The following is a 16,677-nucleotide window of genomic DNA, read 5'->3' on the forward strand; positions in this document are numbered from 1 at the left end:
TTCATGTCTTGCTTAAAAAGTTTTGTTTATCTTAAAAGTAAACAAAACCCAAAACACTTTGCTTAGTATGCTCATACTCTGTAGAAAGTTGCTGATTCATACCATTTATTAATGATGTTTTAAAAAAAAAAAAGTCACCAAAAGCTTAGGAAAAGTCTATGTAGAATTCGTTAAGCAGAGAAGATTGTAAACCTTTAAGATAATTTCCTGAGTTTATTACAGAGAAGGAAAAGCTCAAACAAATGGTCAAAAAACCCTCCCAGATGGCTAAAAACAAGAACTACATATTTAATAAACTAAATATTTAAATATCTTTGTGGCAGAATTTAAGAATACTCAGTATCGGCATTATAAAACGTATAGTTAATCCCTAATATCTGTATGCATGTTAGCACAACAAGTCTTGAAGTCCTGCATCACATTACTGCATTTTACAGGTCATCTACTGATGGTCACATTCACATATAAATTTAATTATCTGAAGGAAAACATGACTGAGAAGGCTGATCTACAAAAATGAAAATCGGATCTCACAACAGAAATAGAAATCCTTTTGAATTAGCTTCTATTTTGGATTACCCACTCCACTCTGACAATCCGCTACCATACCTATCCCGAAAGCATCCCTTCCAGAAGTAGATACTTACATAGATAGTGTGACCGGGGGAGCCAGGGATACTGGAGCCCGGTCTAGAATAAATGCTTTCGGAGGAAGTCCTGGTAGGCTGTAAAATAAAGAGTGACTTGTAAGATTTCAGACCATGGCTTCAGAATCCAGACTGGCCTAAATCCCTAAGTTTTACTAAAAACTAAGCTGGTTAAAAAAGGAACGATTTGTGACTTTTGGGACAAAAGGCAAACACAACCTACAAGGAAAGATCAAGGAGAACTAGTTGTGCAATCCAGCCTGGAAAACGTATTTGAGGGCCTTTCTTTTTACCTTCTCTTCCTTATGCCCTACAAGACCTTCTGGCTCCCCCTTCGCAAGCATTTCTCTCCATGTCCATTGCCACGATCCCAGCCCCAGTCACCGCCTCGGCTCGTCTGGACTGCTGCAATGGCCTCCTCTGTGGGTTTCCTGCCTTCACTCTTGCCCTCTTCGAATCTACTTGGTACCCAGTGGCCAGAGAGGGCATTTAAGAACAGAATTTGGATTCTCTCTATCCTGCTTTTGGCTTCAGGGTCCACTTCGAATAAAACCACAACTCCCAGGACTTCAGGATTTTGTCCCTGCCCTCCTCTCCTACCCTGTCACCCACCACACCCCATCACTCACAGGACATGGTGCCCATCCCTGCTTCAGGGGTCTTAGCCTTACTGCACCCTCTGCCTGAAATGCTCTGATCCCATTTTACTTGGCTGATTTTTTTCCTCCTTTGGTCTTGGCTTAAATATCACCTCCTCAAAGACGCCCTCCCTGATCTTTCAATCCAGAGTTGGTTCTCCTTGTTTTCTCTAACAAAATTTATAGTTCCGTATTTATTAGTTTCCTGGCATCATGTCTACCTCCACCATGATCTTTAGCTATGATCTCTGCCCTCAGAGGGTTTATTTTTTCACCACCGTCTATGCCCAATGTTTTGCACAGGTACATAGAAGACATAAATATTTGTTGAGGGAATGAGCCAGAATTTATTACTTGTAAACAAATACTCAGTTTGTGGATACTTGATTCATGTTAATGACACAATTTGAGCCTAACCACACAGAGTCACTGAAGTAAAGTTAGTGGTTGGCTGCTGGGGAAGAGAAAAGAAATGGAACTTCATAATTTATGGTTAGAGAACCCTGAGGACGAGTGGTGGTCATGGGAGTGCAAGAGAGAGGTAAAAACCAGGATTAACTGCCTCCTACCTCTGCTTGGCATATTCTGGAAAGCTCTGCAAAGAAAACAGAAGGCCTAGTCTTCTTGGAAGACTTGCTTCCTTCTGCATAGCTATTCTTGGAGAGGATAATTTATAGTTCTAAGTCGGGAATAGGACTTTTTCCTCTTCAATACTATTTCTACTGATATTCGGCATCTTGAATATGAGCGTAACTGAACCAAATGAGCTCCTCAAGACAAGGATGCTGCATCACTACGTAATTCGCATCTGAAGCAATGAAGGCCAACCTACCTGGCCAATTCGAGTCAGGCAGTGATCAGACTCACTCTAAGGGTAAGAATTAATTCACTGGGGGCCTGTGATCAATCATGCTCAGCCAGTGTCTCTGGTATCTCTGACATACCAGGGTGGCTCGGGTTGCAGAAATCACACTGTGAACAAGTGGAGGTGAGCCCGGCTCATCGCTTCTGGTCCTCCTCCCCAAGACCTGCCATGTACAAGCACTTGCCTTCTAGAATTACAATTTTCCAATCACAGGCATATCTCAATACAAGAAAATTCCTAATTCTGAGTATACCGAAAAAGAAAAGATTTACATAATAACACTACTCAAAAAGTGCAATTCCTAGATCCATTTCCCAATCAAAACACAGAAGTGACACAACCAAAGGGCAGCCCTCCTTTAAAAAGAAATGCCATCCCTTAATAAAGTTGAGACAATAGCCACCTTGGTAAGATAATTATTAACTACAGGGAGTCCTTCAGCTTCAAGTGGCCAGGATCTAATATTTTCCAAACCCAATAAAAAATGAAGCCTCTTAACTAATAACACAGGAATATTAGTAGCAGCTGACATTTACTGCCCACGCACTACGTGGCAGGCTCTGTGATGAGCACTTCCCAGGCGTGATCTCATTTGATCTTCTCAATAACCCCCTGAGGTAGGTTCCATTATCACCCCTATTCTATAGATGAGGGGAAAGTACACGTGCTCCAAGCTACACAGGTAGGTGAGTGTCAGGATTTGAAGCCAGACAGCCTACAGGCAGAGCCCAAGCTCTTGATCCCTGCACTACATTTTTCCCCATATTTTAAGGTGAGTGTAACCATTTACTTCCCACCAACAAAACTTTGGGACAAATGAGGTGAAAGGAAAAGAAAAATACATTGATCAAGTAGCAAAAAAGAGTGCCTGCTAACTGAAAATATTTTTATTGCCACCAGCAATACGAGAACCCAGTAACAGCTCCCTGTGTTGGGGTGGGGGAGGAGAGGGTGTGCTCTGGACAGCCAGACATTTGCAGCTGCCGGCGTTGCTATGACAAAGGCCTGTTTTCATGAACAAGCATCTAGGACATTGCGTGAACAGCCTGGTGCACGCTGAGCTCTGGGGTCTCTCCCATGTTACTCATCCCTATTTTTGCCAAATGTGGGTCAGGGATACTTCTTTCTTTCCTGTAATGACACACCCGAGGACAGCTCTGAAGCGTTCTGTTCTCTTGTGTACTGCGCACGCTGATAGGAAGATAACTGGAGGACAACATGAGCACGTCGGGAAGGGTCTTTAATGCTCTCCTCCAGGGATGAAGAATGCCCTCGAAGGTCTCTTGGCTGAACTAGCCTGTTTCAGTTCAGTCTCTCTCTCCCGTCCTTCTTCACTGGATTAAAGTATCCTGCGGATTATGTAGGCTGTCCCTGAAGAATTTATCTTGTTCATGTACACCATTAACATTGTTGGGCTAAGGGTTTTGAGCGTTATCTGGCAACATGAATTTTGTCAAGTCTCATTTGATTTTCAGATCGGAATCACCTCCAATTTGCATACACCTGCCCTGGGTTCTCTGATTCCAAAATAAATATTTTAGATTTTTATAGTCAGTGTTCCAAGTCAAGTCAACGTTCACCAAATCTGCCGATGCTCTGGCTCTTCCTAGAGAGATCACTCTGCCAAGCGCATCCTTAGACTATGTAGCGCTGTTTGAGAAATGCTCAAGATGGTCTCTTGTAGATTCAGAAACTGCTCTTCTTTCATTGCATTTACCACGGTCTGCTTTGGCTTCGTTCTAACCTCCTAATCTTACTGCAAAATTTACTTTCATAGGCATCTCGTTTATGGATTGGGGTGCATTCTTGCTTGCCCATTTTCTTACAAGCGCCCTTCTTTGTTTTCCCGCCTAAAATGAAATAATGGCATAAAACACAACTCTCTCTAATATAATACAGTGGGGTTAAAAAACTGGCTTTGGAGTCAAATAACTTGGTTTAAATCCTGGCTCTACTATTTCTGTGACATTACATGAGTTTTTCTTTTTCTTTCCTTTTTCTCTCTTTTTTTTCTTTTAACTTCCTTGAGCTTCAACTTCTCCATTTATAGAGAGGAGGAGAGGATACTAACAACACCTATTTCACGGGGATAAACGAGACAATACATATAAAGCTTCAAGCACTCTGTCTGGCACATGGCAAGTACCCAGCACTTTCCAGACATTAGACTGGATTTCTCAGCCAGTTAATCTCAAATAATGACGGACAGCACTGCCTCTGTTTTGCTCCTGATGAGAGGATAGTCCTTTCCAACGCGAGCTATGTAGACCAGACTTTCCTCGAGTTCTCTACGGCTACCGCACTTGGATTCCTTCCTAGCAGAACTCAGATATGTTAAGTAATTTATCACAGTACATGGGGCAGCAGTCCCACCTGAGTTGACAAATATCCTTCCCCTTCTTGAGAACTCTATGAAGTGATCCTGTATCCTCTCGAGACACTGACTTCCTGCTTAGGTCTTGGCTTTAGTAATTAATGCCCTTCCGTGCTGGATGGCAAAGACCTTACACAGGCCTGCCTTATCTGCCAAGACGGTCCCTCATTCGCTGCCTCTTGAACTGTGCTCAAGGCTTACACAGCACACATGGATTGCCTGCTTTTGGTCACAGTCTCTAATGGCTTCCAAAGTGTATTTGCTCCATCAGTAAAGATTAGAAGTCTCTCTCTTACAAAGATAATAAAATCACTTTTTAAAATTGAACTGTTATTTTTGAAGTTTTAATCCTAAATATTTAGAATTTTACATTTCAATTCTAAACATCTAGAATTCTAAACGTTGAATTTTAAATGAACATCTTGTTTGTTATTCAAAGAACTCTTTTTATTCTTCTAGCTGTATTTCTTCCCCTAATTAATACATAACTTGCTAAGGGCTAAGATGGCCAAGACATCTTCAAAAGGCACAGAGCTGTCTTCCAACATAGCAGCTCAAATCTACTCAAATTGAAACTCCTCTAATCTCAAAAGCAACAACTTATTGACACGCTTCCCTCTTTCAAATCTCACTGACAGTTTCTTCTTTACTATTAACTTAACTCGGGCTGTAACAAAGTTTTACAGATGATCCATATTTCCATAGATGATCCTTATGCACAATTATTTAACCTAAATTACCATTTTAACCCATTTAGATATCCACATTAACAAGAGTGACCCAGTAATTATGAATTGAATTCAATAACCCACTGGATCAGCAGCTTTTGTTTCTGGAATTCTCCATGAGAGTTATGATGAACAAAATTACTCTCTTGCCTACGTTATAAATGAAGATAATTTCAAATATTTATCCCCAAAGGTATGCCCACTTCTGTTCTACAGAGAAAGGACACAGGACCTATGATTAACCTGTTAAAAGCAGATGTAATTTACTTCCTTTCCTTTAAGCATCTTTTCCTTCATGCTTTGCAGAAAAAAAAGATCTTGAAAGCCCAAGTGGAAAAATTCCGTTCCTTCTTTTGATGCCATCTTTGGCAGAAAAAAAAAAGGCAGGGGGAGGAGTGGAGAAGGCATGGTAGATATAGAAAGGATTATAGACTGGCTGTGAACTCTCAAAGTATTTTGCCCACAAAATTAGGCAAATAATTTAATCCTTATTTTGGCAACAGGAGGGAAGGAGCCTTCAGCAAGAACTTCCTAGTTGGGTGTGGCTGTCCTCACTCAATGTCTCATGAAGAAGGGGTCCGTATGACCCACATTTATTTCCCAGAACACCTTCACATACTCACTTTTGATTTCAAAAGCCTTTTTATGATTTCAAAAAGGTTTTTTATCCACAAGAAAAAGAGGAAAAAAAAATCAACAGAGTGAGGTCTCACCAGAAGACTAGTGGTTTATTTTAATAAGAGAAAAAATGGCATTTGATCACTAGTAGTAGATGTTTGAAAACGCACGTCTTTTTGAAATCTTTTCAAAAAGCCCTCTAACAACATTTCATCTGATTTTTTCCCTATGCATTGATTTTGTCCATTTGTCCTACCAGCCAGAAGGCACCGTCGCAGAATCAAAATTACACTGAAGAGATCTTTTTATGTTGCCACTCCAGCTCTCGTCGTTCTTCAAATATTGACCATTAAATCACTTACCAGAGCTCTGCCTGGCAAGCAAGCAGAGAAATGACATTTTCCATTTACTTTCATTCTGGGCCACCATGTACACCTGGTCCCTTCTCAGAAGGAGAGTGCTGGAAAGCACTCTGCTGCCCCCGCCACCCCCTCACTCAGCAGGAGCAAGGATGCACAACTACGTTCATCTAATTTGTGCTCTTCCAAAGCCATGCTCTAAGGAGGGAGAGAAACTACAGGCTACTGGCAACCACATCAGGAAGATCTTAGGAACACCTATGGGACAACTACTGATGTAAGGTGACTGCCACCTTATATGAAGTGCTGCTGAGGTTGACAGTACCTGCCTTGGGTTTTTGTTGAAGTTCGCTAGACAAGGTGGTGATAATAGCTGCAGAAGAAGGAATACTTTAAAAATCTGCATACGTTGAATGTTCACTGCTAAGTCAAGAAAAGGTGAGATCATCTCCTTTGGAAAAAGGAATAGGTGTTTGAGAAGAAGCAGGGAGGGGCTTGCAGGCACACACTTCCTTCTCTGGAAACACTTTCCCAAATGCCATCAGCCTCTACTATGGCCAAGAGGCCTCAATGTCTTTCCAGCATACATCTTAACACCTATACATTCTGATGAATTGTAAAGACACACCAAAAAGAATAAAATATTCAAACAAAGTGAAAGCTGAGAATAGAGCAGTATGTATGGCAGCGACATTAATACAACAAAAACCACCAACATTATTTCCTTGTTCTAAACATACATATAGCCTCTGATTAGCTCCTTTTAAAAAATGTACACACAGTATTTGGTATGTTATAGGTTTGCAAGTGCATACATTATAATAGGTGAATGTTAGTTTCAAAAGAAAAAAAAAAATCTCATGCCCATTTTGCATGGCAGTCCATTCATGCTTTAACCTCCAAAAGCACAGCAGAGAAGCCCCTTTTTAGAATGAAAGCAAGGGATCCACTCTGGATTATTACAGACTTGGTCCTGGGAATATCATGTGCTATGTCTGTAACGAATTACAACAGGAATTACAAATGCTCAGTACTGAGTTTTACCTATAGACAAAATTTGCTATTCATATGAAACTCTTCCAAGTAAGTAAAATCAGAATATTTTTTTCTTAGATAATTCTATTTTCATTAATTCCTTTTCCCTGTAATTTAGCAAGAGAAAAGAAGGAACAATTTCAGAATATAAATAATAAAATGACTTTCTGCCTATAAATTTGACTTTCCTCTACAACAAAACCAGGGTTTATTTCTGGGGCACAGAGTGCTGAAGGTTCCTGCAAGGAGAACAGTTTATCTAACAACTAAAGGTGTTTCATATTATTTGGTGAAATGAGCTGCTGTATAGGCCACAGTATTTAAAACATCAAAATATCTGTGTGACTTGAGAATTGGAGGTTTTAGGCTTCTTAAAGGTTCTCGTGAGCAGTTCCTCAGTGGTCAATGGGTGAAGGGAGACCTTTGTCAAACGGCCCATTTTCTCTGCCAGGTTCCAAGCTATTTACAACTTTCTGTGATAAAGCTAAAGTTGACTTCATTGATAGTTACAGCTGAATAATGGGAATCAGATGTCCCTTTTGAGCAACAGGATAGGAAGAAAGAAGTTATTAATAACAGGTCTCTCTCTCTTTCCTCTAACCTACCACTTCTCAAGACGCTCCACATCTCCTAAACTTAAGGATCTGGAGCAAACCCACACATTTCACACTTGATGAAGGTATTTTTCTTCACGTCCTGAAGATGCATCACTTGGCTACAGCCTTAGGCTAACAAAATAGAACACTATTTGAGTTATAAAGTATAATTTTGGGGGGAAAAACCCCAAAAACTATTGAAAAGGCAACTAACTTCTTGCCAATTAGAGATACTAATTCTGAGCAGCACTCATTTGCAATGGGGACGATCTTTGGCTGTTCCTCTGGATTCACGAGATTATAATTTCTCTGTATGTGAAAACTCTGCCACTGGAGCTAAAACTTTAAGATAGAATGAAGATCATACAACAAATACAAGTTGGAGTGTAACCCAGGACCCAACACAACGCAAGGCCTGGAGTCTGCAGTAAAGTCTTGCTGCTTATGACCTGCGTAGCCCTGGGCTGATATCATTCTATAGATGAAGAAACTTAGGGGGTTGAAGTCTAAAGGATTTCTTTCCACTCTAAAACTCTCTACTTCTAACTATCTTTTAAACCATTTAAAGAAAGAAGGTGAAGTTTTAATAAAAGTAGATCAAAACCAAAACTCTTCTCAGCCTTAATACAGCTTTGGCAGGCACAGAAAAAAGGCGTAGGCACGAAGCCCGGACTGCAGTGCTGTGCTGCCATCTTGAATTGTCAGCAGAGCCACCAAATGGGTTTCATCTGGTCAAAGACGGGATTGTGGAAAGACATTTGTAATTTAACAGGTGAAGGTTTCAACTGATTCTCCGAGACCCCGAAAGAAGGTCAAGTATGTGCAGGGAACACAGTCTCCTGCCTCGCCACTCATCTGGAGAGCGGGCTGAGTACTCTCCTTGCTTCTGCACAGGTCCTACAGTCATCTGCTCTCTTCCTTAAACACCACCAGACTCAGCAAGGATTTGATGCTCTCCTCCTGCTGTCTTCCCAGGTTTCTTGCTCTCTCTCCCCTTGTAGTATAGAGGAAAGAAGATGAATTATGGGCTCACAGAGACCTGGGTTCCAATCCTACGTCTTTCACTTACCAGTGGGGGTAACTCTGGGGAAGTTCCTTAACTATGAATGATCTCAGTCTCTCCATCTGTAAAATGGGAATAAGGATAGCTACCTCATAGGAATACTTAGGGAGAGCAACTGAGAGTGTATGTAAATCCCCCAGCCTCTGCAGATAAGTGCCTGGTCTCATTGTTTCCTTTCCCATTTCCCTACTCCTTTCTTGAGCCAAACCACTCCCTACCCAAGCACCGCTGTTCCCTGGCTCCCTGCTGTTCCCTGATGAAGCTGTACTCTTCATCAGGCCCACCCCTTTCTCATCATCTCCACATGTTCAAATGTCACTCAGCCTCTAAAATTCAACTCAAAGACCACTTCTCCCAGGAAGTGCCTCTTGAGACCCTTTCCCTTATCTGACATTCCTTGATCTATCTGATCCACATCCTGTGATAAATTTCTATACCATTTTACAATTATTTACCTGTCTTCCCTTTCAGTCTAGGTCTAGAGCACCCAGGCCAGCATTAACTATACCCGGGTGCTCAGCAAATATTTGTTCAGTGAACAAACATGTGAACACAGGACCAAAAGGGTAGCTTCTAATGTGCTTGCTTTAACGAAGACAACGCTTTAGCCACTGCTCTAAATGAAAACACTGATCGGAGAAGAAAACAGCCAGAACCAGGATGTGAGATGCACTCTGTGGCGTGAGAGAAAGCATCTGCCCCTGCAGGAGCCAGAGAAGTTACGTGAGAAAAGCAGCACACGGAGGAAAAGCGACAGAAGCCTGGGGCCAGGACAGCGGCTCTGAGCCTCAGCCCAGACACAGCGCCAACCTGCAGAAATGGAGACCGTCCTGTGCGTCGAATCAGACTTTTGGGATAAAAGAAATCAGATGAAGAACGACGAATGTTTGGCTGCCGTGAAACATGGAAAAAGGGAAGAATGAACAAAGAAATATCCTCAACTCAGCAACATTATCCAAAAAAGAAAAAAAAAAAAAAAAACTTTCAGGAAAACCGATTTGATAGTAAACCCAAGTGGCATTGCTTTAGTTGATTGCGTGTGCGTGTGTGCGTGTATGTTTTGGGGCCCATGTTTAAAAGTACATTAACTGGTCTTCAAGTTATAGTATATTTACCTATGTTCCAATCGCCCCACCATTCTTTTCCATTTATTTTGGCTTAGACATTCTTACATATAAAGAGTAAGAAGCCAGTGAGGCCACTGAGAGATGTTCTTAAGAATCTGTTGTTACAAACATCCCACGAGTTCTTAAATATCAAGAATGTGGATTACTCAGTGGGGTTGCTGAAAGACTTAAAACATTTTCATTTTGCTATGGTAACTGCACTAATGTGACACCCGGTGAAAGGCCTGGAAATCTTGGCTCAAGATTTGTGATCTGTAGACACACCCTTAAGAGAGCACAAGATTTATTCCCTTATTCAAAAACTGATTCCCCTTTAAATCTCACCAACGTCAGCACATACCCCGCTCGGGGCACAATGGAACCTCTTCCCCTCGGAGGTGCACCATCCTTCTCACTACTGGGCTTCCCAAAGGTGAGTGAGCTGAGGGCTGGCCTGACTTCCCAAGTGGTAAATGTTGGCTTTAGAAGAAGAGCTTTGGAATTCTCTGGAAAGCTTTATTAAAGGAAGAAAAAACAATAACTCCTCTTGGCCAGAATGAGTGGAAGTATTTCACTAGTTGTTTTCATAAGCTTATCCAGAGAGTTCCATCAAGCTGCAATCAAGAGTGCTGATTTTTTTTTTAATCATTTTAGTAACATGATCTGCAAACTCAAGCACTCCTTATAGAGAAAAGACACACATTCCATGCAATCTGGCCTCATTAGCATTCCTCTTTTTGTCTCCCAAAAGACTTCATCAGGGATGAAGTAAAAATGATAATTCAAAAAACTAAAAGCAATACTGTAGAGATAGTGCAAACCACTAGCTACTTGGGTGGTTTCTGGGCAGCATCCCCTAGCTATGTTGTGAATTTTACATTCTTAAGATAAAAAGTGTCAATAAGTACTATCTTTAATGTTCTACTATTTTATAAAGATAACCCATTTCCAAAGCATCCATGGTTCCTCAAAAGTCGCAGAGTCTGGCACCCAGACATGGGTGACTATTCTAGCGTATGCCTGCCTGGCTGACGGACTTGAGGGTTATACACACACGCTCAAGTTGAAGCTGTATGTCGAAACAGAGACCAAAACCATCCTGATATTGGTGGACAAATTCCTTTACAGTTTGTCTTGTCTTTACTCAATTATTCTGAGAAAAAGCAGTTTTTTTCTCCACTTAAAGTATGCTGTGCTGGGGTTACATACATAGCTCTGTATACCTGCTACTGGCAGATCGAGAAGAAATGATACCACACTCCAGAGTCTGGCCTCCAATATAAATTCAGGCCATTCCTTCCCCTGAGACACCAAGTAGAGTACAGTCAAACTCCAGTTTTTCCAAGGGTATCACTAAGTTAGCTAAATGGAGAGACTGTGGACTGGGATCCAGTCTGATTATTGCTTTAAAAAACACTTCACAGCCCAGGTGAAAAACTGGGGGCATCTGAACAGGATACAGATGATGATTATGACCTCACAACTGTGTACAGCTCTTTGCTTCTGAAACAGACAAAATATTGTCATCTGGAGGTGTTCTGAGACTTGACTAAGACCAGGAGAAGGCTTTAGAAGTTAGAGATAAAGAGGGTCTATCTTTTTGCTCTTGTGCTCAAGGTTCTAGGATAATTACTAAAACATTTTGATGCTACCTAAGAGTTAAGTTACAAAACCATTCAGGGTGCTTGTTCACATCGAAACATCTGGGCTCATAATTATTTTCCCCAAAGGTTTTATCTGACAAACTATCAGCTTTTAGAGATGGAGGCTACTCAGTGAATTTGGATTTGAGAGGTCAGTAGAATGTACCAAGAGCTGAGCAGTGAATGCAGAGTTTGGGTTGGAGTGGTCATGGACTAGGTACAAAAGACAGTCTGGTGAGGAGGTCATCAGACGGTGGACCTAGAACTTGATGAGTCATTTTTTCACATCTGTATGGTTTGACTTTTCCCTTGAATGCTTTCCTAAGAACCTGACTAGTGAGGCAAGGCTTACTTTGTCCAACACAAGCATTTGGAAACAAAAATCACAATCAATTTAAGGCAAGAGGGAACCTCCTTCCCTGGCCAAATGGCCTTTCAACTTGGTCTGCTATAGAGGAAAAAAGGTCAAAAAAAGGTAATTTCACCCAAACTCTAGTCCCAAGAATTAGTGACTATAAAATACATGGCCTGCAAATACAGCAGCCTCACAGCTCTAATCACTTCCTTACCCGCAGCTTTTCCTCAGTCTTAGTAGATTGCTTACAGTCGGGATGCCAAACGGTGGAACCTGGAAAGACACAATGCAGCGCTCAGAGTAAAGGAAATGGATAGAAGCCACAGTCCTATTAGACAGAACTTCTGGGAAGGGTTCATATCCCTCTTTCCCCATAACAGGGGAGTATTAGAGCCCCGTGCCCAAGTGAATCATGACAACTCCAAATCTAGGTGAGTTTTCCTCATCCAGTCAGAGCTTGTTCTTCAAAGGTCATTACTGTAGACCACAGAGACCACTAACTGGGCACAAAAGTGTTTTGACGCAAGAGATATTTATTCTTGACTGGGTGGTGGTGATTTTTTTTTTTAACCATATGATTATCCTTTAAAAGTAATGTCTGTGTGCTTACTACAAGCTGCATTTAATTTCAGAAATATAAGCCATAAGTCGTGTTTATGTAACATAAAATAACCAAGCAATTTAGCTGAGGGAAATAAAGTCAAACCAGACAGTCTACATCCAGAAGCAAAACTCACTGAATCTTTCTGTTGATCCAATTATACACAGTGATCTACACAGATATGGGAAATCAAGTCAGCTAGTAGGAAGGTTGAAATTATATTACAAATCCAAGTTTCCTTTAACTTTCAACCTTTTAATTAACTAAAAAAAAAAAAGTCTTCATGTTTAAACTAGTGAAGTTACTACTTAAGTGTCATTTTCTGTTCCTGGGTCAATGGCTCACTTTCTCAGAGTATGAAGCACTTTCATGGCTGGAACCAGTATCACAGAACTCAGTGAAGCACTTATGTCCAATAGAAAGCTCTTATCTTGTAAGAATCCAAGCCTGCCTCTATGATTTTGTATGCCTAGACACATAATATATGTCATTTATACGATTATGGAGAAGACCTACATGTAAGTCCTATGTTCACACAAGTGTATGTTCAAATGTGGGGACGGGCAGGAGCTTGAAGGAGCACTTAAAAAGACTTAAGCAAATAACGTTACTAAGTTGAAAGCAGTGAGTAAATGATATAAATTTCATAAGAGTCTCAGTATAAACATTAGACTTTCTACATTTTATTGTTGAAATCTTTATCTCTTCAAACAGCAATCTGTGTGGACTTGAAAATTCATCAAATTAAAGTAACTTGAATTATTTTATACCACTGAGATAAAAAATATTAAATTAATGACACAGAAAATACATTTTATATTAGAATAATATTTTAATCCCTATTTAACAATCATTTCTATCTTGCTTAACCCAGGGCCAAAAAAAAAAGAAAGAAAAATGAAAATCAAACAATCAGACAGACACATAGCCCCTTCAGCACTAACATTTACTCTGAGGCCAGCTACAAAGCACAGGAAATCCTCTTAATGGGGAGGGCCAAGGAGTCAGGGCCAGGCCGAGGAGTAGCATTCTCTGGGCAGCTTCCATTGAGCGAGAGTCCTCGGCCAGAACACTGGGTTTGTGCAGTGTCACATTGTTCTCCAGAGGTCAGACACCAAAAGAACGTGACTCAGAAAGAACATCAGATGTTGAGAAAGATAAAGCTGTTCATTCTTCAAGGATGTGCCAAGAGGGCAGGCAAAGAGGACTGAGGCCCAACTCCAGAAGAGATTTACAATGATCCTGGAATTCTGCATGTAGCCCATCTTAACAGAATAGTTGTTTATTTGTAGTATGAATGTGCTGTATTTGTGCACAGCTTGAAACCGCCCTCTCTATTCAGCTTCTAGAACCATGTGAACGTGCAGGGCTGCACCCAGAGCCTTTGAGTCTCAGTCCCTAGCAGATGTAAGGTTGACATGCACTCTTGCATCTTTGTGTTTGAGTGCTATAATTGACACACTCAAATCTAAAACAAAGCCCGGAGACGAAATGAAAAATAAATCTGCTCCATGGTGAAAATGCAAAATGACATCTGCCTATTGCTCCTGCAGATTTACAGCCTGTCCTTGGGAAAATGTGTCACATAAAGCCCAGAGGAGACCACGGATTCGGTGCTTGTCACTTGCCTTTATGGGGCCCTTTAAGACTCAGTGGATTTTTTTCAATCATAATTTTTCAAAGTGATCATTCTAAAGCTAAAAGGATGTTTGGGTTGTCAATTTCTCATACAGATAGCCTTCTTTAGGGGAGAGTTGCCAAAGCTTTGCTTTCATACTCAAGAATCATTTCTGGAGCCAGCCCTGGGGGTCTAGTGGTTAAGACTGGGCTCTTTCACCACCACAGCCTGGGTTCGTTTCCCGGTCGTGGAACCACACCACCTGCCCGTCAGTTGTCATACTGTGGTGACGGCTCACATAGAGAACTAAAAAATTAACAACTAGGATACACAACCACACACTGAAGCTTGAATCATTTCTGTACTTTTCTTAGTTGCATTGAAACAAAACGACAGCAAAGCAAACCATTCATTAAAACTACACATAGTGTTACGTGCAGAGAGAAACGAAGACACGACAGGCAAAGGCAGATGAGACCCAGTAATTACCAAAATGGAACGAGCAACAGCTCTTACAGTTCTTGCTAATTTTACTGATAAGCCCTTGTCTACTGAATGACTCTTTTTCTAGCTAAAAATAGTAAAACGCTTGCACAGATGGTACTGTTTGAATGGAAGAGAATCTTCCCCTAAAGCTCTCCGAGAAGCTCCAGAATTTTAGAGGAGATAAAAACTAAACATAGCTGTATTCTGGGAAAACTTCTCAAAATTAAAAAAAAAAAAAAAAATCTAATGGCCCTCTGGTAGTGGGTACTTCCTTGGCTCCAGAAACTTCTCAATTTCTCTTTCAGGGACCTTGGGTGTGTTTGCTCTCTCTCTCTCTCTCTTTCAATCCGAGAGCTGTGTCATCTTAACGGGATGAAATACATTTGTGATGCAATTCACCAAATAATGAGATTTTATTCTTCTTCAAAGTCTGCATAAGAGCAGCCTGAGAGGCCTCAAAAAAAATTCTTCTCACAGGATAGTGAAATGAGAAAAGACAAAGTAACCATCCAATAAGTAGCATTTCTAGAAATGCTCTCTCTCTTTTGATCTTTTGTTTCCCATGCATATTCCTGGGGAGAGTTGGGAGGAAGTATTGCTAATTTTCACTCCTGCTTTACAACTAAAGCATCAACATCAAGTCCTATTCATTCATTCCAGAAGCAACACAGTTCATTCGTTAGCCTCAGGGGCTCACTGCCAGCACGTCAATTGCTCGGCTGATTAATACTAACTGATGAGGTAAGTTTTGGCCACGTTCATTTTGGCTGGGTAGGCTTGCAGCTAATGAAATGCCTCCTTCTCTAAAAACAATCAAACAAACATAGCAAGGTTTTCTTTCCCTAGCTAGGGAGAACTTACTGGGTTCTTGAGACCACCTTACCTTGAAGATACATTTCCTCTCCTTCTGTGAACATCTGGTTGCATCTGCTGCATCGTGCACAGCTGGGGTGGTAATGTTTGTCACCTGCCTGCAAGAGAAGAGGTAGGGAATATTTAGTCTACTCCTGGTCACCGCTCCCAGCCTCTTTTCTGGACTTGGGGATTTGGAGGAAAAGAGAAGAAGCTGAGGCAGGAAAAATAATTGTCCCATTGACCAAACTTTCTACACCAACAGCCCTAGAAGCTGACGCCAACCCACTGGAACCGGGAGGGGCTCAAAGACCTGCCAGGTCGTGCCTGCCAGGATGGGGCCGCCTTGCCTCTTGGGGTTTCCGGCTTCCATTTCTCTCTCGGCTTGGGCTCTCCTGGATGGTTGCCAGTTACACACCATGTGTCTGAGATGAGTCCACCCCATCTCCCAAAAACCCCACCTCAAAAGCATTAACATCCGAATTGATGTTGGAAGCCAATGTCAGTCTGTACTAAAGCAATAAAAAGAAAGGATCTTATTTATAGGTTTTTGCTTTCTTGGCTAAACAGTCTGAAAATAATGAAATCTACCCAGCTTACAAGATGAGAAAAACCATAGTAAAAGACATCATCTGCTTCTTCTATCTCAGAAGGAGCCCAAATTCTCTTCTGCTGATAATAATCTTTTGCCAAAATCTTATATTGTTTTCTGAAGAAGGCATTTTACTGAGGTGGCTCTGCATTATTCATGGGCATTTCACATTCCTAAATATGACAGATGCCATCACAGCAGGTAGTGACTTCCCCAAAGCAAAGTGTTACTGGACACAGGGACAATTCTCTAGACAGATGCCACATTAGAGTCACATTAGAGTCATGCTCCAAATACATGCCGGACAAAATGAAATCCTTTTGTTTACAGCTTAGCAAAAACTCTCAGCACCTAAAAATTATCAAATGTACTCTGCAATGAAATCATTCTATCAATGAACTGTGAAAACATTTCTTCTCCATTAACCACGTGCAAGGCAATGCTGAGAGCCCAGGGTTAAAAGTGGCTGCACCCTGCGCCTACATAAAATCTCAACAGGAA

General features: G+C 41.2%; 1 protein-coding gene across 2 annotated transcripts in view; it reads right to left on the reverse strand.

Annotated features, from left to right (window-relative positions):
- ABLIM1 (actin binding LIM protein 1) overlaps positions 1–16,677 on the reverse strand; it is a 289,715-nt gene that overhangs the window by 34,400 nt on the left and 238,638 nt on the right. For both annotated transcript variants that reach the window (XM_058544068.1, XM_058544067.1), the window contains exons 7-9: positions 15,616–15,703; positions 12,242–12,300; positions 648–725 (exon numbers count right to left, since the gene is read on the reverse strand). In XM_058544068.1, coding sequence (XP_058400051.1) covers positions 648–725; positions 12,242–12,300; positions 15,616–15,703 — 225 coding nt within the window. The remainder of the gene's footprint in view (positions 1–647; positions 726–12,241; positions 12,301–15,615; positions 15,704–16,677) is intronic.

This window comes from Diceros bicornis, chromosome 6 (genome assembly GCF_020826845.1).
Source record: "Diceros bicornis minor isolate mBicDic1 chromosome 6, mDicBic1.mat.cur, whole genome shotgun sequence".
NCBI classification, from domain to species: domain Eukaryota; kingdom Metazoa; phylum Chordata; class Mammalia; order Perissodactyla; family Rhinocerotidae; genus Diceros; species Diceros bicornis.